The sequence below is a fragment of the Bemisia tabaci genome, chromosome 7, assembly GCF_918797505.1.
Source record: "Bemisia tabaci chromosome 7, PGI_BMITA_v3".
NCBI classification, from domain to species: Eukaryota; Metazoa; Arthropoda; class Insecta; order Hemiptera; family Aleyrodidae; genus Bemisia; species Bemisia tabaci.
The window spans coordinates 51,678,983-51,702,390 of NC_092799.1; the positions used below are offsets into that span (position 1 = coordinate 51,678,983).

Sequence of the window (23,408 nt, forward strand, 5' to 3'; positions counted from 1 at the left end):
GATAGGTTTACGGAACTTGACTTTCGCGCCAAGTTCCATGAACCATTGCTAGTAGTGTTGACAGGGCTTTCGCAAAAAATGCGTCCAACACGAGTGAACGCTTCTTATATACCTCCTCCCTCTCTCCCTCCGGCACGTTCACTTGATGGTTTTTATTGATGTTTCAAAACGAATGAGAAAGGGGTGGCAAGTAGGTAAATCCGGCCCTGGTATAGACTTGAAATTTTGTCAAAGCTCCTAGTTCAAAGGACCTTTGGGGCCTCGAAAAATTTGAGCGGATCACAGAATAAAAGGGAATGAACCCTACAAATTGTAGGGGTGGCGTGGGACTTTCGGATTACCCTGTTTGAAGCAAGAGTAACGATCGTATGAATCAAGAGTACCATTCTTAGAATCAAAGGCACGGTCACATGATCCACAAAAATAGCGCGGTCTGACAAAACTGTCACATGGCGCACGGCGTTGTTCCCATCACAAAAAATGTAACCACATTTCAATGTTGTCAAATTTTCCCTCGCAAACGGCATTTTTACTAGGAGAATCTTTGGCATTTCTGACTGAAAATTTCACTTATTATTCTTCAGGTCTCGCGCAGAAATTAGACAAATTTTGGACAAAAATTTCACAAGTAGTTGTTTGTATATTACAAATTAATTATTTGCGTCAATTTTGCAACCTTGGAATGAAGGTATGTTCCTTCGTGCGGCATACGACGATTAGACCGATTTTTTAACGCAGCTCATGACGGAAAATATTCTTGTGTCAAAAGTCGTGTCTATTTGCATAAGTTAATTTAAAGAATATCTTGTTTAGGGCTTCTGAGACAACATGAGGCTGCAACACAACGTTGATGAGTAAACGTCAAATTCAATTTCAGAAAATATTACAACGGCAATTCACCGTTCCTGTAACGTAAGGTCGTACCTGAATTTTCAATTGAGCCCTGAAAATAATTAAGTCATATGTAGGAAAGGGCTCACGTGACAATTGAGGTACTATTTTACGTCAGAGAGACGATAAAATTGTGGCTCTTATGAGTGAAAGAATGATATTGTGCCTGCATTTGTAAGCATGGAGCTCAGAACGCAAGGCGCTGGTTTCTTATTTTCAAGAGAGAATCAAATTCTCATATTTGACGGCGAATGAAACCCGAACCGAGAGCCCCAGACGAGGTTGGCACCAATATCCATAAAAGCTCAAGAAAACATTCCCTTTTTTTATTATATCTTATTCGCAGATCGCTCCTTTATCGTTCTCTGATACGCTACTTTGCCTCAACGCACGTCAGACATTTTATGTATGCGAAATGCGTCGATAAAAAGTTATGGCGATACCTCTCAATCTTTTTTGCAGCACCGAGAAGGGATGTTTCCCATTAGCCAACCCTCAACATATCATTTTATGTTATCGTTTCGAATATTGCCTTTGCGTCCTCCAAAGGAACATATGCACGTTAAATTAAAAATGTTGGAGGTCGCGTGTAAGGTTGATTTAAAGCTGTTTTATAGGAAAAGGCGGTTATTGATCTTCCCCAGAGGATAAAAGTCTCTATGATGATTATATCACGTCTTCAATCGATGATTTGAAGCAAAAAGGACAGATTACATTGCAATATCTTTAAATATCCACCGTTGTTCCTTTTTTTTTACAGAGAGACCCTGTTCCTTGAAATTTCGATGGGGAATATTTGTCATGGTGCGACAAAAATTCACAGATTATTTCTAACTTTCATGTTTTAGACCATTATGTCAGTCTAATAACAGCGAAAGGACCAACATATTAAAAGCCCTCGTCACTGAAAAAAAGTTGAATAATTTTGACACAACTAGCTCAAATTGGTGCGAAGCATCATGACTTATTGATGCTGTGCAGCAAACTTATTGTACACTCCAACTTATTGGAGTTATCTTGTAACATATTGGTGCTACAGTAATAAGTTGGAGACCAACTCCAACTAGTTTGCTGTACAACGCCAATAAGTTGGTGGACACCACACAATTAGAGTTAGCTGTGTCGAAATCATCCGAACTCTTTTTCAGTGGGAAATTAGGGGTAAAACTACGGTCTAAAACGTGTCCTCCAAGTTTGAGCTTAAGAGGAGAAGACAACGAAAACAACATAAAATTTGCAGTGATACCAGTTCGTCTGTCAATGCATGAATGTAACAGTGATTCAGCGATCAAGTAAATTAAGACTCTGAATTGTTTACATCGTGACATGTAATGAGGCTAGAACAGTGAAAGGCCGCCGCAATACCGCAACTTCACACAGCTGTATTGCTTGAATAATAAAGACTGGCGCTTATGTTATAGCAATGAAACGCAGCTGGTAGCAAAGCTCTGATCATTCCGCGCGGTGTTGCCAAGCCTTTTTCAATGGGCAGAGTATTTTATCTACTTTTCTTACTTCTTTCTTTCTTCCCTTCTTTCCCTCTTTTTTTTGGCACACGGGGGGGGGGGGGGGGATCGTGAGCCCCCTACGCCCCCTCGGGTTAGGTTTAGGCAATCGGTTTCTGAGAGTCTTTCATAATACGTCCACTTTCTGGCTCATTTTAGGAACAAAATATGTTCTAAATGTCCCTACAGAGGGAGATGCTTGTGTGGATGAGCCAGAACTGGATTGCATTTTGCAAAAAGGAACCAAAAGCATTGCAATGATGCTAAGATTGTGCATTTTCATCCTTTGCAATAAAATTCCTGAAACCATGAAAAATATGAAATTTACATGGGAATTTTGTCTTAATTTACAATTTTTTGGGAGTAAAATAGGAATTGTTGGTGGATAATCAGGTTTTTCTTCCAATACAAAAGAAGTTGCGCAATCTTAGCAACATTGCAAAGCTCCTGGTTCCTTTTTGCAAAGTGCAATCCAATTTTCCAAAGTGTAATCCGCTTGATTTCCCTCGTTTAGAATAGCCGCAATATAAGGTTGAGTATACGAATCGTTGATTTTTTTTTCCAAGCGACAACGCGTTGTACACATGCTGACCGTGAGGAGAACCTAACGCTGTAGGTGATTGTCCTGTGTGCGCTCCCTGACCTGCAGTCATGTGCAGACAGTGTGCACTTGGGCAGTTAATTAATCGTCCGGTAATTAGGACCTGTGTGTGTGAATGCTCTTCATCAATGTCCATTCGCGACCGCCGCCTGCCGACATCCAGTTATGCAATTTGACGAGCGTGTTCCCCTCCCGTCCCAATCACGTTTGTTTTCACTATCCACACTCTTTGCTTTCAACGCGGTGGATACCCCTCAAATAATTCCTTCGCTTGGAAAATCTTTTTTTTTTTTTTTTTTTTTCATACCCTGTAACGATAGTTTCTAGTTGTACCCTTTAATTATTGTAGGAGCCGAGAAAATTATAGACGTTTGCAGGGCCGGATTTACCTACTTGCCTCCCATGGGCCGCCTGTATTTTGCCGCCCCCTTCTCATTCGTTCTGAAACTTCAATAAAAACCATCAAGTGAACGTGCCGGAGGAGGAGTGGTGCATAAGACACATTTACTCGTGTTGGACACATTTTTTGCGTAAGCCCTGTCAACACTACTAGCAAAAGTTCACGGAAGTTTGCGCGAAAGTTAAGTTCCGTAAACCTATCTCTGTGTGGACGAAGCCTTCCATTTCTAAGTAATGAGCGAAAAAATTATGAAAGAAGAACAAACATAAATGTGGTTTAATAATTTTAACTTCTGCCGCCGCGCCGCGCCACGCTGACCGCACTGTGTTTGACGTCATGCGTGAAGTATCCACGCAGTCTTGTAGGCGCTATGCGTTTCCCGCCGACCGCTGCTGACCGCACAGTGTTTGATGCAATGCGTGAAGTGTTCATACAGTCTTGTAGGCGCTAATATGTGTTACACGCTGACCGCCGCGCCGAAAACTTCTCCTTTTCATCTCAAGTCCTCGTCATCATTGCTCTCTGCGCCGCGCCGCGCCAGCCAATGGTCGGTTCTCTCTAACTCGACTGTAAGTGCGCTCCTGTACACCGAAAGACGGCAAAATTAGAAATTACTATATACTCTCAAGAAATGAGAGATTTTGTCGCCTTTTCTCGTTTGTCATATTTTTCTGAATCCGACTTTTTTTATACCTACATTTGAAAAAATTGCAAAATTTGCCGTCATGGGCCGGTGCCCATGTGGCCACCCCCTAAATCCGGCCCGAGACGTTTGGTGTTCACTGAACAATAAATGTCATACCGACACACAAAACGAAATGAATGAAATGACATACAAGTTGTCATTTCATTGTATATTAAGATGCGATTTTATCAATTACCGTAAGTCGTTTTGATCATATTTCTGCGTTACAAGATGTCGATCATTGAAGAGAAGCCCTCTGAAATTGATCGACATTGAATGGAATTTAAATTAGCGACAGTAGCAATACTAGTGCGTCTGAAGTGCAATCCACGTAAACGTTTGTGTTGGAAGTTATTCCATTGGAATAAAAGCTAAAGCTAAGCTAAGCTTGGATGTTAAATTTGAGTCGCGCACAAGTGTACTTTTAATACAGCCTAAGTTAGTCTTTTGAAGCAGGTGTTTGATTGATTTGAAAGTATCAAAATGAGCGTTACACGATGAACGAGGCAAATTTGTCCTTATCGAGTCGATTTCTTTGAGAAAGAGGTCACGGCCACCTTCCTCTTCAACCTATCGATCAAGGCAGGTTCCCGAATCTAGGCTTTCAGTGTGTTCCTGTCGCGGCACCCCTAGCGGCAGGAAATTGGGTTCTGAGTCAATCAACATTTAAATGCGTATGACAGGCTGACACCCCTTGAATATCCCTCTACACAATGCAGCTTCTTCGTAACTGCGTTGCGGAAACCTCAACCCGAACGCCTAAAAGTTCTCTGAACAGTTCGGCTCATGAATCGGGGTAAAAAAATGATTTGATCTAATCGATTTTTTGGTGGTATCGATTGGAAATCAGCATCCCTGTAATTGGACCGAGTTCAACAGAAAGGGACCGACCCACATCAAGTTGAAACTGAGAAAAACGGGTTTGAGTTCTTATGTCTCCATAAGACTCAATGTAAAAAATAAATTTTAGCCCCTCTTAACAGAGGCTAATTTTTTTCCTCGACTCGAGTTTTTGGCAGGGGAATATCCACCACTAGTGGAACTCCGAAACATTCTTAACTCAATTTTGTCCAAAATGTGGGTTATTTCCTTCTGATAAAATCGGTCCAATGGAGAATTTGTACGCAATGTTTTTATCGCTTCATCTGAAAGTGTTTAAAGAGCTGATTCTGCAGTATATTTATCATTTTTTCGGCTATGGGAAATAGTATAAAAATAGATTTAAAAGTGAGAAAATGTGCCGCCTACTGACGTTATCTGGCGGCATTTCCCATTTAAACACACGTATTTTAGCAGATTAGATCATTTTGTCCTATCTCCTCTAATAGTTAGACTGAATTTTGCAATTTGGAATACAAATTCTGGCTCTTCTGGAAAAACACTTATGTGCATCGGGAAACTAATGACACATACGTTGTTTTTAAACCGGGCTAGAATTTATAGTTCCAAATTGCAAAATGTAGTCCAGTTGTTCAATTTATGAACCAGGGGTATCCATCGTGTTCAGCTCACTTGGTAGCATCCATGCAACCACAGAACTCATCAAATTTCAGACACCTGCGAATTCTCCATTGAAACTGAGATTTTGATAAGGTTGAAAAATGAACGGAGTTGGATTAGATTTGAAGATGTGTTTTTATTTTCCAGGCGCAAGAGTCAGAAGGCAAAGCTTGCCCGGGAGTAAACGGACATGGAGTGGTGGCGGCCATGTCGGGAGCAAATCCGCGAGGCATCGACCGGGACCGGGGCACCGCCGCCACCGGACTGGCTCCAGCCTCCCAAGAGAAGAACCACCGACCAGTCGCCTTCCAGCAGCCCAAAGACCTAGTCATGTCGTCGGCTAGGTAAGCTCTTTTCTCACGCTTTTACGCTAGTGTTTCTCGAACCACGTTTTCGGTCATTATCTTGTGTTATACTTTGGATTCCCTCGCATTTTCTTCGTGAAAAGTTATGGTAGTTTCCCATGTCTCATATGTGTTTCGTGACCTGCCAGTTTTTTTCGCGTGTGCTAGTGTGACTGATAGTGTAGTGTCTTCCACAGGTTAAAAGGATACCACAATGTCGACAGCTAGGTAAGCTGAGATTCAACATTCTCTGCAGGAACGGCGTATATGCTTTGAGCAACGTGATAAAGGAAACGCAAAGCAATAGCCCGATTCAATTATAAATACAAGAAAAATGCAACAAAAAATGGGTAAGATAAGGTTTAAAAGGTAAATAAACATGGAAGGAATGTCCGCAATGTCCATCGCTGTGTTTATTTACCATTTTAGCCTTGTCATACCCATTTATATAGTGTATTTTTGCAATATTTGTGTGTGTTTCTATTGCGTATGTGTAACTTGGCATAATTTGTAGCAAACCAAATTAACACCTATGCTGGTTGAAAACGAAAATAGAGTCGATTTAGGAGTGAAATTCCAGCAGGACTTGGGTATCATTTTATTGTAAGCTACATAGTTGCACTTTTTAAGAGCATTGCAACGCTCTTCTGGCGCTCTACTTAATATATAACGAGCCCTAATGCTGTCAACTATTTATCGATTACACCATTTGTACGTTGAGCTGTACCATTCAGGGAAAGTGTGAGCCTGTGAGCGTTTACCATAAACGGGTCTCAGAGAAAACTCAGAAATTATCCACTGATCGTTCGACAACAGAATCGTTCTTGAAAGTGCTGAAACTGGAGCTATAGATTTTGCGCGATACATCCTGGGTACGATCGATGTTTCAAATTCCAACCATTTGGTGGAGTTTTTTGGGAAAATCGAAATAGTCTGTAGATGAATCATCAGGAATGCTAGTACTGAAAATCATCTTCCAAGATCATCAAATGAAGTCAAAATTACTGTTTCCATTTTGCAACCGATTTCAATGTACCGATATCTACGGTTAATTAGAAACGGGGCTTTGATTTCGTTTAAAGACCTTGGAAGATGACTTTAGGTTCGAGCCCTCCTTAATGATCTATGTACAGTCTGAAATTTTTATTTTCCCATTATAATCCTTCCGTAGGTTTTTGAAATATATCGACCGCATCCAGAATTCATTGCGCAAAAGAAAGGTCTACCCAAATATACCACTTAAACATACTGCCGTGCAAAGGAAAAACGCGATATGAGCCTTCACACTATGACAAATTTCCTTTGACAAATCAAGGATTGTCAGGGAAAGTCTTGAGAATTTTTATTTCGATTTTTCAGAGAATTTCGCTTGTGATGTGATTTGAAATGTTTGGATATTTTAAGGAAAAACATTCATAACTTTTTTCGAAGTAAACATTTTCTGAAAGGCAATTTGGCAACATTTGAATGCTCATACGTCGTTCTTCCCTAGCAAAATGCATCGTTGCATCATTTATAGGAAAAGGAATGTTGGAGATACTCTTCCATTCGGACGCTTGGTGAGATTCTGGATATTTTCTGAGCGCACGAATTAGGTAACGGACCCCACATCCATCTCCAACTGGATAAGCCAGTTTTCCAGCTCGTTTGCGGGAAAGCTTCCGGAAAGGGAGACCGAGGGTTCGATTCCCACTCCCCACCGCGGCGGCTCCAAATTCTGCCGTGCTAAGGAAAAACGCCGTATGAGCATTTGAGAGTTGCCAAATCTCCTCTAATAACATATCCATTTTTGAAGAAAGTAATGCATATTTTTCCTTGACATTCTCAGACTTTGTAGACCAAATTTGGAACTAAATCCTCCGAAAAATCGGAGGAGAAATATTCATAAATTTTCCGGCAAATTTGTTGTTTTCCGAAGGAAATTTGGCGACGCCTGGTGGATCATACGGCGCTTTTCCTCAGCACGGCAGAACTCCACTCGTCGCTAACGGCATAAAAACCGTCGCCGAGTTTTCCGTTTTCCTTCCGCGTGCGTGCGACCGCGTGCGAGTGTTTACACCCCCCTCCCCATCCCCCATACCAACTCCCTTCTTCCCCTCTTTCTTCACCCCACTTCCAACGTCTCCGTTTTCCGCGGAAGCTCTAGTTAACACTTCTTCTTGACGAGATTTCGAGTCGGGCGTCCGAGTAAGGTGCATGCCAAGCCACGCCGCACAGTGGATCGAGTGAATTGGAGAGGTCGGACAAAATTCGGAAACTTTTAACGCTTAGAACTCCGTTTATACAAAACTTTAAGGTTCTATAAGTGGTTACATTGGTTTCCTCGTGACATTTTCTAAGAAAAGCACCCCTTAAAATGTAAAATGTGACGAAATAAACATCCAAATTTGCAGTTTTAGTCGAAAATTTCATTGGAGTTTGGATTGTAGCCGAGTGCTATAAATAATGCAAAAATGTTTTAAAAAAACACTTACATTTTATTAACAATTTTATACCGAAGCTTTTCGAAGCGAACGCTTCATCGTCACAAAATCAATATCACAAAGGCCATAATTTAAATTTCAAAGAAGGTAACATATTTCATTGATGGTAACAATTGATAACAAGCTATTAGATCAGATCACTCTTAATAATCTTCTTTGAAATTTAAATTATGACCTTTGTGATATTGATTTTGTGACGATGAAGCGTTCGCTTCGAAAAGCTTCGGTATAAAATTGTTAATAAAATGTAAGTGTTTTTTTAAAACATTTTTGCATTATTTATAGCACTCGGCTACAATCCAAACTCCAATATTTTAGTGCTACTACCTTCAGACATTGCATTACAATGTTCGCTGATTTTGAACATTTCATGTCCGACCTCTCTAATTGACTCGATCCACTGTGCGCCGCGCGTGGAAGAAAGTAATTTATGATCCGGATTCCCGTCAACTTACTCGCGGCGCAGAGATGCCGATCAAATTTTCAGCGGGATGCTGAAAAGGAGCCCCAAAGGGTTCGTAGATAGTTCGCAAAAAGTTGACAAAATCTATGCGTAGAGTCCGCAAAATGCGTTACAAGGCAAAAGTCCTGTTTTTTTTCTCCTTTTCATGTGCGAATTGTTTACCTTGTTTAGCAATTAAAATGGTTTTAAGGAATTGTACTTGTAAATGATGATTCACGAAACGCACAAAAAAGTGGGTACTAAGTTAAGGGTAGAAAATTCAAATGTATAAAAGACTATAAGAGCATTTCGGGGGTCCTAACAACCCCAATTTGAACCATTTGAAATTATGGACAACTTAATAAACCAAAATACATCGTAAAATAACAGCTTAATCTGGAAAAAGGCTGCAAGAAACACAAAAAATCAGGAGACCAAAAAACCCGGGACGTTTTGAAGTAATATTACAATTTCATCCTCAACCAGGAATCAAAATAGCGAAAAAAGAGTCGTCGATTCGCCGCCATTGCTAGAGCGAGACAAATTTAAACTTACGTATACAAGCCGGGGTAAAAAAAATCTAGTTTTAGCCTTAATTTAAAATTTTCAGCCGCAGTCATCCATTTTTTGTGTGCTTTTCATGTATGCCACATTTCGGGCCATTATGCCATTTCATTATTATACTCGTATCGTTCGCAACATTCCATACTTCAAACGAATAAAAAAGTTTGTATTTTACAATTTGAAACCCATGTAGGGTCTTGAGCATAAAATTTAAGAAACGATGATTTGGTCACATGCTCCGAAATCTGAATTTCCCTCAAAATATCCAAAGGAGGAGCGTTTAATATTTATAAATTTTGCAAATCGAATTCATCTTCTCTATCGTCTCAATACAGTGGATACATTTTCAATTCTCCAATTGAGTAGAATTCACCGCAACTCGACAGCACTGTTGCAGTGGTCTGTGTATGAGTTGCCACTTTGATGAGTAAAAAAACATAAAAGTTGATTAGCCCTAATTTGAAATAACTGGTAATGGAACCTGACAGGCAGAGTCTGTGATGATGCAATCTCGTATTGGAGATGCATGTCTAGTCGACTCGGAGCTAGGAGCGAGCCCGACGGTAATTTGAGGATGCATAATTTTTATCACTCGCTACCGTTACCTCTCATATCATATGCGTTTGTATCACATGCTTGACGAACAACTCCCGTTAGGGATGTAATCACTTTCGTATGAGGTTTTCTGAGCTACAGAATCCACACACTACTACGATTACTTTCAAGTAAAGTAATTGCAGCTATGAGTATTCTATGTACTTCCGAGTGCTTCGGATGCTCGTCAAGCACAGTTAAGTAATTGCCCCTGTTCCGAGAGATTTCCAAACTCTTATTACGTCTTCCTTTATTATTTCTGTTTTTTCAAAAGTAAGTCCGGATGCTCCGTTAGTATTAAATAAAAGCCTATTTAATCAGATTTATCTCTTTCGTACAATAGACATCTGTACTGCCGCGCCAAGGAAGGAGCCCTCAGACGTGGCCAAATTTCCTTTGACAGTTCACGAATGTTCGCCGCAAATTTGAGACGGTCATTTCCTTTAATTTTTCAGAGAATTTTGCCGGTATCTTTATCCAAAAATTCTGGAAATTTCCAGGAAAAATAACCATAACGTTCTTTAAAAATAAATATTTTCTGAGAGGAAACTTGGCAACATTCGAATGCTCACACGACGTTTTTCCTTATCCCTGCCGTCTGCCGTGCTAAGGAAAAACGCCGTAAGTATCAACATTCGAGAGATGCCAACATTTCCCAGTAAAACAAGTATTTTAGGGGAAAGTCATGCATGTTTAAACTTGAAATTTTCAGATAGTTAAGATGATTTGCAAACAAAATTGTCTGAAACTTTTGCCGAGGAATATTAACAACTTTCCCGGTAAATACGCTTTGTACTGAAAGGAGTAGGGCCATGGAGGATATCTAATTGTGCGATATTTACCGAGAGTCTGGAAAAAGTACGAATTTTTTAAACGGAGTCCGGAAGTACTGAAAAAGTGCGAAATTCTGCAAGAAGGTCCGAAATTTTTGCCTCGAGTTCGAGTTAATATCACGCGTTTTTTAAATATAAAGTATAATTCAATCATTAATAAGAGTTCATTGTAAAATATTATATTTTTAGGGTACTTTGATCGGGAAACATTTCAATTGTCATTTTAGCTCTTGATTTGTGTTTCCTCACAGATGATTGCCCCAGGGCATCGTTTATCGTTGCGATGGTGTCACGGCCCTTGGTCACCACTGATCCCAATCGAGATTCCGAATGAGTTTTTGATTAAAAGTATATCCCCTCGCACTGACGGACTGACGCGAGCTCCTATGATTGAAACGATCGATTGACAATCGGACAACGGTGATTGGATTGAGACCGCGGACCGCACTTTCGCACCTCCTGCATCCGCGTCGTCCGCCTTGTCATCGAGCGCCAACGGAAGCCTCGGCCTCACGAGGCGCCGGCGACGCGACATCGACTGCGCGCCTCATTCGCGCTACCGGGTTAAATTTATCAAGAGTATTTAGCACGGGTCATCGAAAATTCCCTTTCAACTGTTTACCTGATCGACCACTAGACAAGGGGCGAATTCAAGCATTCTATGACATGTTTCGCAATCAGAATTTCACGGAGAACACGATTCTTGGATCCTAAAATAACTAGAATCAACTCTTAATAAAGTATTAACGGTTTTATTTTAGGTACATTAGTTACGGGAAATTTGAATTGACCGGCACAAAAAACGGAATACTTAACGTGGGTCAAATCGCGCACTACAACAGTTTTGGCCCCCTTTTGTCCAAAAATTCTAACAAGATGACTTTTTTACGGCTTTGTACAGATAAATTGCCGCGATTTTAGCGGGAATGACATGCATTTTTACCGCAATTTCGCGAAAAAAATGACGATTTTACCAGCTTTCCCATTCCGAAGCACAGGATTCAGGGTCATTCCATTTTCGCACGCGACCGATCGCGACCCACCCGGTTGCGTGGTCAAGAGGTCTGGTTTGTGGTAACATAAAAGCCTGGAATACGGGAACCAATCAGACACGAATTTGGCATGTCTCAACTATGAGTATGAAGAGATGCCAGACCATCATCGCGTCGGCGACTCCCTAGGGAAAGGCGGCTGGAGACCGACGACCGAAAATACGTGCGACGATCGATAGGTTAATATACTTTGCTTTCTCGCGGGTCCGCGTGTTGGTCGTCGTTGTCGGTGATGTTGGTGCCGCTGCATTGTGCGCACTTTTTCCATTGCCATTGTCCAGGCTCTTTTATCCGGTCTCTCGTGCACCGCGCTAAACGATGCCATCCCTCCCGCTCCAGCCACAACTATCCCAGCCTCCGGGCGCTCCTCCTTTTCACTGCATTCTATGCGGGAGCAATCCAACCTCGCGTAAGAACCCGATCCCCGATACATCCCAATGTTGTCGCATTCAACAGCGCGCCTAAGAATAGAGGGTCTGTCGCCAGGGTGTCTGCAAGTCCGAAAAGTCCGGAAATAGTACGGATTTTTTAAGGGCGGTCCGGAAGTACTGAAAAAGTGCGAAAATTCTGCAAGAAAGTCCGGAATTTTTGTCATTTTTGTAGCAATTAGGGCGAAAAATTCAAATTTTTGAAATTCTTCGAATTTCGTCAATTGGAGTAGGTACTGAAAAAGTACTGAATTTTTCTGCTGAGGAGGTACTGAATTTATCGGGAATGTACTGAAAAAGTACTGTTAAAGCACTGATTTTTAGCCAGCCTGTTTTAGTAGACACTCTAGTCGCAAACTTTAGTCAGAACGAAAAGAGAGGTTTATTCGAAAGAAGAACGGCTCCAAAATCACGGCGAGGACAACGCCTGAATGCAACTCTTCCAACTCGATGGATGACCATGTTGCATAGCTAGAAATTGAAGGCGATTTGGATTTCCTCGCGCTAGCGAAGGGAGTTTCAGCCGACAAACTCGTAGGCGAGTTAATGACGAGTTGGTCGACAGTTGGGTTTCCTCAAAATAGCGCGGTCAACAGTTTGGTTCCCCCGAAAACAGCGCGCTTGACAGTTAGGTTCCCTCAAAGTAGCGCACTCAAAAGTTTGAAACAGATGAATCACGCCGGTTTCAAATTTTGCTTTTTCCGTATCATTGCACTGAAAAAAATGGTATGCTGTTTTAGCACCTAGGATGTCAAAAATGTGTCTGGTGATCCTAAGATGCTGCCTTGATTGCCCATGCAATTGAATTTGCATTCGCAGGATGTAAAGTTAACTACGGGGGCAGTAAAGGCAGCAGCTTGGGATTGCACCAGACACATTATTGACTTCCTAGATGCTAAAACAGCATATTATTTTTTTCAGTGTGATTTTGGAGCAGCAAGTGCAACACAATTTTTTTAGCATATCGCAGAGAATTTCAAACTTCCTATCTGTGGGCCAAGCTCTAACTTCAATGAATTTGACAACGGTGCACAATTCCTGACGATATTGAATGCGGCATCTCGCCATCCCTGAGGGTCAAGCCAGGAAAATGCACAGACTGTTATGATAGAGCTAGTCGGAGTGACATTTAATCAAAAGAGTGTCCAGAGAGGTTTTCAGTGCCGCAGTAGGGCTTAAGGATGAAGAATAAAAGTTTATACAAAACGGTGGAAGGACATGAATGGTTTTGATCTTTATTTATCGTGCATATTCACTTGAAACGCTCCCGCCACCAGACTCTCCCAGTGCTTTTCTGACGTTTTTAGCTCTAGGCGATGGTAAATTGCGATGTATGGACGGATCGAGTTTATCAGAAACGCGCTAGTGTTTCGTTTTAGAAAAAAAATAAGTTGGGATTAGTGTTGAATTTAACTTTAGTCGTAAAGCTCGTGCCAAAAAAATCCAAAATCGAGTAAAGATAATTTGAACATGACAATAAAGGTTTTTCCTGTAACATTGCGTCGAATGGAAAAATGTCTTTCCTCAAACTTCCTGTTATCGGCTCTAACTTGATGAAAATTGATCGATTTTCGATATTTTCCTATTTGAAACTATGTTAAAGAATCGATTATTAAGGTGTTTGTTGCAAACACACTGTTTCTCGATCCTTTCCATAGGTTTAAATGACAGATCAATGTATCATAAATCCTGAGATTATCCTGATCAAGAGACTAAAATCCATTGAAGTTGTGAATCCTGTCCTTGCCGTTGTCTGATTTTTGAAATGCGATTTCTTTTCTCATTTATAATGTTCCGAAAAACAAATATAAACTAGGTCTATATAGACGTAGACGTGTTAAAATATATAAATATAATTATCTTGTGGCAAATATTATATTGAAGCTTTTTTGACCCAAAAAGAAATTTACCGCTGTATAAACAATACCATTTACAAAATATCCGTTCAATGACCTTAACCTAATGACCTTGATCCCATCATTGTGTTAATAGGACTTTCTTATTACCGAGGCGTACAATGCTACTGACCGCTAAATGACAAGGAAACCCTCTTAAATGCCTTAGAAAATATTCATTCTTAATTTCTTCTTTATCAATTCATCTCACGTAATTGTATTACCTTGCCAAGAATGAGGAGTAGCAAATAAAGTGTACAGTCGGTTCCGAAAATGGTATCATATTCAAATGTGCGTACTTTCACCGGTTAAATTTTAATACGATGCTTTCAAGTTTGCCGTTGAGCTGCCTAAAATCACAGCATTGTGGAGATTCAGCAAGGCCTAATTTCGTGGATCTATCTCTATCGTGGGACCTGCCTCACACCAGAGTCTCTTTGTTTCCAGCTTGTCGCTTCTTTCATTTTTCCCAAGAGATATTTATCAGTGGCGTGGCGTGAATTGCGATGTATCGATTGTTATACCATTTAAACCCATGGTAAAGAATCGATTATTAAGGTGTCTGCTGCGAACACCCTGTTCATTAAGGTGTCTGCTGCGAACACCCCGTCCATCGATCCTTTTCCATAGGTTTATATGACAGTTCAATCGATATATCGCAAAGCACGCCACGCCACTCGTTTCACACCCGGGCTTCCTAATTCGGTGCAGAAATTAACAGTGCTTCTAACCGCACGCTGATTTTAATCTATGCGTCTTTTCATTTTTAATGTATTTGGGGGACCTGGTCCCTCATGTACTCGTTTCGGGATGTGTGGGGCAATGTTCATGAAAGTATTACAGTGGCGAGGCGTGATCGATCATCGATAATCCCCCATTTGAAACCATAGTAAAGAATCGATTATAAAGGTGTTCGTTGTGAACACTCCGTTTATCGATCCTTTTCCATTCCTTTAAATGGCAGATAAATCGATTTATCGCGAAGCACGCCACGCCACTGAAGCATTATTAGGTTCCTTGAGAGGACCGCGCCCACGCCGCGGTGCGTGAGCCCCCCCCCCCCCCCCCCCTCCTTCGGAAAAGTAAACCTTATCAAAGAAGCAAATGATCCCAGAACTACGAAAATAATCTCAATACTTATTTTGATAGAGTTGTCGAATTGGACGACATTTCGCGATATTAGCAAATACAATTTCTGGCTCCTCCGTAAAAACACTTGTATGCTAAGGGCAACAACACCCTCCAATCTACAACTGTGCGTACCTTATTTCTAAACTGAGCCGGATATCAAAGTTCCCAATCAAAATATGCTGTCGAATCACCATGCTATCCGTTGCAATTCCGTATGAAAACTCGCTTATTCTATCCCATTCAGAGAGAAAACTCAACACGAAAGTCTCGCTGACATGGGAAGTAAAGCACCAAATAACCCGAATTTATCGTACATACTTTCCTCAGTGCTTAATCATTATTTTTTAAATAAAACAAAGCGTTAACGATAGGCGAGTCCAATGCAAGAACATTTTGAGCGCATTTCTGTAATTTTGAGAAAAACGTGTGTCTTAAGTTGAAAATTACAAGTGACCATTTTCCCTTACGACATACATGTCTTCATTCAAATTTTAATTTATAATACCAACGCGACGCGTCATCTAGTCGTGAGAAAACGCTCCTGTCAAGACACCGAAATGTTGAAATTTTCACTTTCTTTTCATTGTGCATATTAGGACCTCTCTAACCGTATTGATTTAACACGGCCCTTTTGATTCTGGGCGGCCAGCGTGGAGGCTTGAATATTCCTATTTCCCCCTCGAGAATTATTTTGGAGAGAGGCGGAGTGAGGTCTCCGAAGGAAGGCGTGGAAGTTCTTGCGACTGGTTCAAGATTGCCGCACCTTATTGGTGTGCAAGGGGAATGGACTTGAAGTTGCGTTGGATTTTGTTTTATTTTCCACAAGACAACGCGCGCACCAGATCTGGACGCGGCTTTGGGGGATCGCGTGGGCGTCTACGCATTGTTCGGTCGCGAGTATTCTGTTTTGCCGTCTGAGGGAAAACGTCATATCAACACTCAAACGTTGTCAAATAACCTTTTATAAATTGTACTTTTTATAGGAAACTTGAGGATATTTCTCTGTGAAATTTTCAGCGAAACCCTCTCGCGATGCAATATTCCGTTTCCCATAATTTCAAGTAAAAATATTCATAATTTCTCTAAGAAATTAATGATTTATCAGCGGAAATTAGGCAACGTTCGAATGTTCATACAATGTTTTCCCTTAGCATGGCAGTGCTGTTGGGCTCGACGCAGATTTACCTCGGTCAAATGCGTATTCAACGAATTATATGATATGAGTGTACATACGATATGTTGCTTGCATAGCAATAAATGCACAGTTCAATTAGTTCTGAGTCCTGTTCTCCAAAATTCTTAACCCGGACGAAAAATATACCAATTTTTGCACCGACACGTTGACTCTTGAAAGTTGAAAGTGATCAGTAGCATGCATTAGACATTTACTGAGCCAGATTGAGGTGCTATGCGCAATTATTCATTTCTCAGATGCAGTGTTTTAGAGTCTTCGTGAACATGTCATCAATTAATTTCTAGGGAAGGAATAAACATACGTTGAAACTTTTATTTAATATCCACCATGAGTTTACTCGTTCGGCAGAAAGGAACCAAGCCACATCAGCTGTTTCCAAAATAAAATGGCGAATTTCATTTCTCTCTGAAAACGGATATGCGCGGAGTTTTGTGCAAATTTCAATGAATTTTCTGCCTGGTATGAAGCAAATTCCTGAAAATTTTCATAGGGATCCACCTATAAACGTTCTCTTGTAAAAAAATAAATTGCCCGGTTAAATTTAGGAATAGCTGATGCGGCTTGGTTCCTTTCTGCTAGACGCGGTCCATATGTTGTCTCTTTTAAAGGAAAATATCTCCATATGTCATTATTTGGCATTTATGCTTGATGTTGGCACAGACCTAATTGTTCGTCTGATGATCCATAAAATTCACGCACGTATTCTACACGCGCACCTGCACTCATTGAATATCGTATCGGTTCATTTACCTCGAAAAGTGAAAATACTCGAGGAAAAAACGTTTTAATCATATTGTAATAGTGTATTCTCTCGGTGTTCTTTTTAAAATTTATTTGACGTGGCCTCCTCTTTAGCGTATATCTTACAAGACAGACAGTAGGCGTGCGTTTCTACAGTTTGATTAAGCAAAAGAGGCTCAAGTGGCCAGACTTTCATGGGGCCGGTGGGATGAAAAGTATGCAGGCAGTAGAAGGCGTATCCTGAGTAAATAACCAGAAAAGATCCCGCGATAATTCGATGGAGGAGTTGTTAATGGATGGGTCTTTTTGAGAGTGGGAAAGTGCCCTCGTAAACCGGTCGGACCAGAAGCGAAAATTTTAGCGAAAACCGAGGAAAATATTTGTATGCGTAGGTGAAGATCTCTGCTGCTCTTCGTTCAATTTTTGTCCTCAAATAAAATAGTTTTTGACAAAAGCGTGGGAGTATAAAAAGCGGACTTAAATTGATTACGTAACCCACTCACATTCTCTTTACTCTTAGAAAATGTGATATTTTGCTCTTTCGTAAAACTTCTTTTGTGCCGTCAATTTTAAAAGGAAATACACTTTCAAAAGACACAATTCAAATACACAGACTGGAGTGATTTCGTAATTTTTGTCAAAAGTACGTCTAAAGTTCATCAAAGTTATGCCAGACCATTGCTTTAATCGGTCACTGAGTTGTCAGTAGTGGCATTTATCAGAGGAACATACTATAGAGATAGCATTATTATAGAGATTGAATCTACATATAATATCAAGGAAATGTTAAAACGCGGGTAAATTACTCAGGTCCACAGGAAACAAGAGAGCCAAACTTCCATTAAGAGAAACAGGGATTTTATTAATCGTACTAGGACTCTGGTTTTTACCCAACACTTGGGTTATTCAAACCTAACTTGGGCTCTAGGACCAAACACTTCGGTTACCTTCCGGACAAATATTATCTTATAAAATTTTTCAGCCAGATTTCTTCAGAGATAATTGGAATTCCTCTATCCCAATAGAGACTCAGGTTGTCGTGGCAGGAATTTTTCCAAAACATTGGGATTTTCAATTTTCTTCAAACAAAATCCGTCAGGAAAATTATCAGCAGCCGAGGACGCTCCCCAAGACACACGGAGAAAAAAACTTCGTGCATGGGACCCGAAGTTGAGGTCATATGGATCACTGAAGTTATATGATCATGCATCCAAAAATTTGAGGTCGAGCTGACGAAGTTCGGATCAGACATCAAGGCACTTCGGTATACATCGAAGTACTTCAGATGTCTGACCCGAACTTCGGCAGCTGGACCTAAATACGCGATCCGAAAACTTCAGAGATCCATATGACCTCAACTTCGGGTCCCACGCACGAAGTTTTTCTCTCCGTGACTCTTGATTTGTGTGCGTAATTTACCAAACTTCATTCGAACTTAATTTTCGTCCGTGCAATAGAAGTCTTTTCATCCAAGTATTTCACTATATCACCTCATTCGGCACAAAAGGTAAAAACTCGAAAGCTCTCTCATTTTACCCAAGCAGGAATGAGATTCACTCTCCTTGGCTTGCAGAAACGTCAGGATATTTTACCTTCGTAAGGTACTAAACTGTTCTGCCGTGCTAAGGAAGAACGCCGTATGAACATTCGAGAGTTGCTGAATTTCCCCGAATAAAACATTCATTTTTGAAGAAAGTTATGCATATTTTTCCTTGAAATTGTCAGACGTTTTAGATAAAACTACGAACAAAATCCTCTTAAAAATTGGAGGAAAAATATTCACATATTTTTCTGAAAACTCGTGATTTGTCGCAGGAAATGTGGCAACGTCTGACGGCTCATACGGCGTTCTTCCTTGGCACGGCAGTGTTCCATTGCAGCGTGGAAGTTGGAAGCATGCACGAATGCAGAGTGCAGTCGAACATTTTTTATTGCCCGGCGAAACAATCGTGTAAATGCTGCCTTGCCAAATCATGATAATAAAGGGGATTTGCAGAACAGAGGAGACTCGAAGGGAGCTTTCTCCGGGATGCGGGGCGGCGGCGACGCGACGGCGAGGGCGAGGGATCCGTGGGTCGACGCTGGAGCAGGGCGCAGGAGGGCCCGGGCCGCCCGGCGAGGTCAAGAGCGCGCGCTGGAGCCGTGGTCAGCGGTCCTGGGTCCCGGCCCGGGCCGGGCCGGGCCGGGTCGGTCGGTCGGTGAGATGTAAGTGCCAGCCGTAATTTCTTATGTGAACTCGTGTAATAACACTTTCAGCGGCTGCCCTGAACTCATTAACCATCTTGGCGCATGGTGGTCCGTCGCTCGGCCGTCGCGCGTCGCGTCGCACAGTGCATCCAGTCAATACTCCCGTCCTAAGGAACAACGCCGTATTTACAGTCAAGAATTGCCAAATTTCCTCAGATGAAATGTTCATTTTTTAGAAAATGTATGAATACTTTTCCTTGACATTTTCAGACACTTCGGATCAAATATTAAAAACTTTTCCTGACAATTAGTGATTTACCAGAGGATATTTGGCAACGCCTGTATTTCACACAGCGTTAATTCAGAGTCAATTCTGCCAGAAGAAACGTAAACGTTATTATACTGGTACAGGTAACCATTCCTCTTGTATAATCAACTTTGAATTCACGCTGCGTGAAATACAGCGTGAAGGAATGGTAAATTCTACCAATTTTTTTTATCAGTGATTTTAACTCCGTTTAAACAAAACTTTCAGATTTTCAAAGTGATTCCATTTGTTTCCTCGTGAAATTTGCTCCTTGAGGCATCCCTCAAAGATTTAAATGTGACGAAATATACATCAAAATTTGCAGTTTTCGTCGAAAATTTCATGTCCGACCTCTTTGATTAAGTCAATCCACTTTGCGTCGCGTCGCGCCGTCGCGCAACCTTACAGGCGCGTCATAATCCGGCTCGAAGAGCTTCTCGCCCAGACGACCCCCCCCCCCCCCCCCCCCCGCCAGTATGCCGCAAATCTGTCTTTTCTGATTCGAATTCAATCTTGTATCACAGATCATCGTTTCCCCCACGAAATAACGTAACTACATTTCGACGTTCCTTCTCCCCACGCAAATTGCACTCGAACCAGAAAAATTTCGGGAATTTCCGATGGAAAATTTCATTGATTTTTCTGTTGATCTCGTGCAAAAATCGGACAGATTATCAACGGAAATTTCGGAGGTACATTCTTGTGAAAAATTGAATTATTTGTGTCAATTTTTCGACCTTGGAATGGAGTTACGTTTCTTCGTCAGCCCGATTAAGCCTGATTTAAGTCCGCCCGATCTCATGTACGGACGTATTTGATACATAGTTCTACGCGGAATAAGGAAAGTTGGAGCAATTTTAAAAACTTCATGTTTATGATTACTTTGGGTCACCTATTTTTTCGCCAGATCAACCGAAAGGACTTGGTCAATAGACCAAAATTTTGGGTTAAATCGACCGAAACCGTAGGTCACTCTTAGACATCTGGGGACGAATAGAGTTTCCTGCTGAACTGATTTGCAACTGTTTCTCTCAATTCCACTGGCAAATTGCTAATTTCGAGTGGCCAGCGCGTTGGACCATCATCTCTACGATCCAGGTTTCATTGTGGTGGCTTGCGCCTGATTGGTAAAGAGGTCTCAAATTTTCAACCTCAAGATTGGGTCAATGTGACTCAAAGAATAACGAATCAAGAAATATTTACTGCACCTTCAGGTCACTAAAAACCACAAGAAAAACGGGTGACCAAGGCTTAAAAACATGTTGTTTTTGGTTATTTAGCCTTGGTCACCCGTTCTTTTTGTATTTTTTAGTAATTTGGGTTATTTTCGTGTATTTGTTGTTACCTATAGGTAACTGCAAGTTCTATTTCCCATGTTAACACAAAATGTCGGTTACTTTTTCTTATCGTTTAATTACCGCATTTCTAGTATAGTGGAAGTCGTTCAGCTGAGTCCAATCACGTACCAAGTCAGGATTGAAAGAGATTATTTCGAGCAAAAACTCAAGATAATCTAATGCAGTGTCTTACTACGGACAACACTGTTGAAAAACTTGCAGAACTTTACACAATTCACCATGTCGATAAATTTTTACGCGAACTGGAAGACGCCTGGTTGAGCTTAGCATTCGTCTTTCCGAGCTCGCCGCAATCGGGCTAGAATAGATTGATTTGAAATTAATTCTCCACTTGCCGTATATGGATTGATTCATAATTTAATCCCATGACCAGAATGATTTCGAGAGTTTACGTCATCCATAGTCGCATTCGGTAAGTTCAGATCCACACCACCGCACAGAAATATATTAACAGCGTTTGGATATTGGACAGGGAATATGTTTGTCACACTTTTTTGATAATGAGTTTTTATTAATCAACACAGGACCGGTTTTTGTCTATCTTTCTCTTTTCATGAGGTAATGAGGTATCGTGGCATGGCTCTAGACTTGGGAGCAGATGTGCGTTAAAACAGCATCACACCCACTACTCGAGTTCATGCTCCAACAAATTATTGAGCACGCATCGCGGTTAATCAACAAAGGACTTATAAGGGTGACTGACTGAATGAACAATTTAGGGAATTTATGTGATTTTAGCCAGAACCGTTTATCGATGGTGAAACCACCAAACCGCAAGTATCTCGGTTTATGACGTTGAAAACTTCCATTCATGCTTTACTTTTTCAATGGAAAATGTATAAGAAACATCCGTTCTTAAGAACTTTGGTAATTTTTCTTATCTGTGCCTGGAAAATTCCGAAAACACTTCAAGGAATGATGTTGATTTGTTCTCCTTTAAAAAAATAAAACGGGAGTGGAGATTTTGAAATACCGAAAAAGAGTTACGTGTTTTGTTTGGGAGTTTCGCCGATATTATGTATGTTCTTGATGATTTAAAATGTTTGTCGTCGAAAACAAGCAACGTTTGAGGAGCCTGCTTCCTTAAAAATGGGATTTTTTGTACAAAAAAAAAAAAAAAATAAAAAAATAAAACAAAAGAGCAAAAATAAACAAAAACAAAACCAAAAAAAAAAATAAAATAACAAAAAAAAACGAAAAACAAAGAAAAATAAAAAAAAAACAAAGAAAAATAAAAAAAAAACAAAGAAAAATAAAAAAAAAACTAAAAGAAACCAAAGAATCAAAAAAAAAAAAAAAAACTAAAAAAATCTCCAAGCGGTACCACTGAGGCTTTTTCCAGGCACAATTAACCTGCGATTTTACCCATGAGAATTTACTCTCTCTACGGAGTGCATACTGCGCTTGCACGGAGCGAAACACTTCGAATTCATCTCACTCGAGTTGCCTGGGCGCTGTATTAAACTCAGGGGTGAAACACCCACCGACCATTTTTATTATTTGACATTCTAATAGTTTAATTACTCTATGCACAGCTCTGATCAAAATTCAGATCGAGATCCAAAAAACACAAACGCAGTATGGCGTGTCGTGCCTCGTGCTTAGCGATGAATCGATCGATCTGCATGCAATTGAAACCCATGTAAAAGGGTCGATTATCATGCTCAGTGATGAATCGATTGTTCTGCAATGGAAACCTATGTAAAGAGATCAATTAAGGGTGTCCGGAAGGAACACCTGGATACTCGATTCTTTACCATCGCTTCAAGTGAGAAAATATCGACAGACGATCTAAGGTGCCTGGTGCAGAGCTGCAATATTGTAATTATTTAAAACCAATTACCGCGGTAGAAATCAGTTTACTAGCTTGAGCGTCCCTTGACTTGGCCGGCAAAGGTTTAAGAGGAAGCAGACGCCCGAGACGAAACAAAATCACTGCTGAGGCCTGCTTCAAGACCGATTAAATAAATTGATCACCGCTCGACCAGACTCGACTCATTTTCATCGTAAGCTCGCGATTTGATCTTGCTCCCATCAGGCCTTCATCCGCGCACTGAAAAAAAAAATATCGGTGTATTCACTTAAAAAAGGGTAAAATTACCAAGAATTCAGGGTTCTATTCGATCCCAGTTTTTTCTTGGTAAAATTACCATTTGTGGAATTGGTAATTTTACCGAGAAATCTCGGTAAAATTTTTAAACTTCCTCGATAATTTTACTGGACCTCGGTATAAACGCCAATATTTTTTATCGACTGTGGTAGAATTACCGAG

At 40.7% G+C, this 23,408-nt stretch overlaps 1 protein-coding gene across 6 annotated transcripts in view; it reads left to right on the forward strand.

Moving 5' to 3' along the window:
* The window catches only part of LOC140224996 (uncharacterized), a 251,420-nt gene that overhangs the window by 114,904 nt on the left and 113,108 nt on the right, over positions 1 to 23,408 (forward strand). For all 6 annotated transcript variants that reach the window (XM_072302298.1, XM_072302292.1, XM_072302296.1 and 3 more), the window contains one exon: positions 5,730 to 5,926. In XM_072302298.1, coding sequence (XP_072158399.1) covers positions 5,730 to 5,926 — 197 coding nt within the window. The remainder of the gene's footprint in view (positions 1 to 5,729; positions 5,927 to 23,408) is intronic.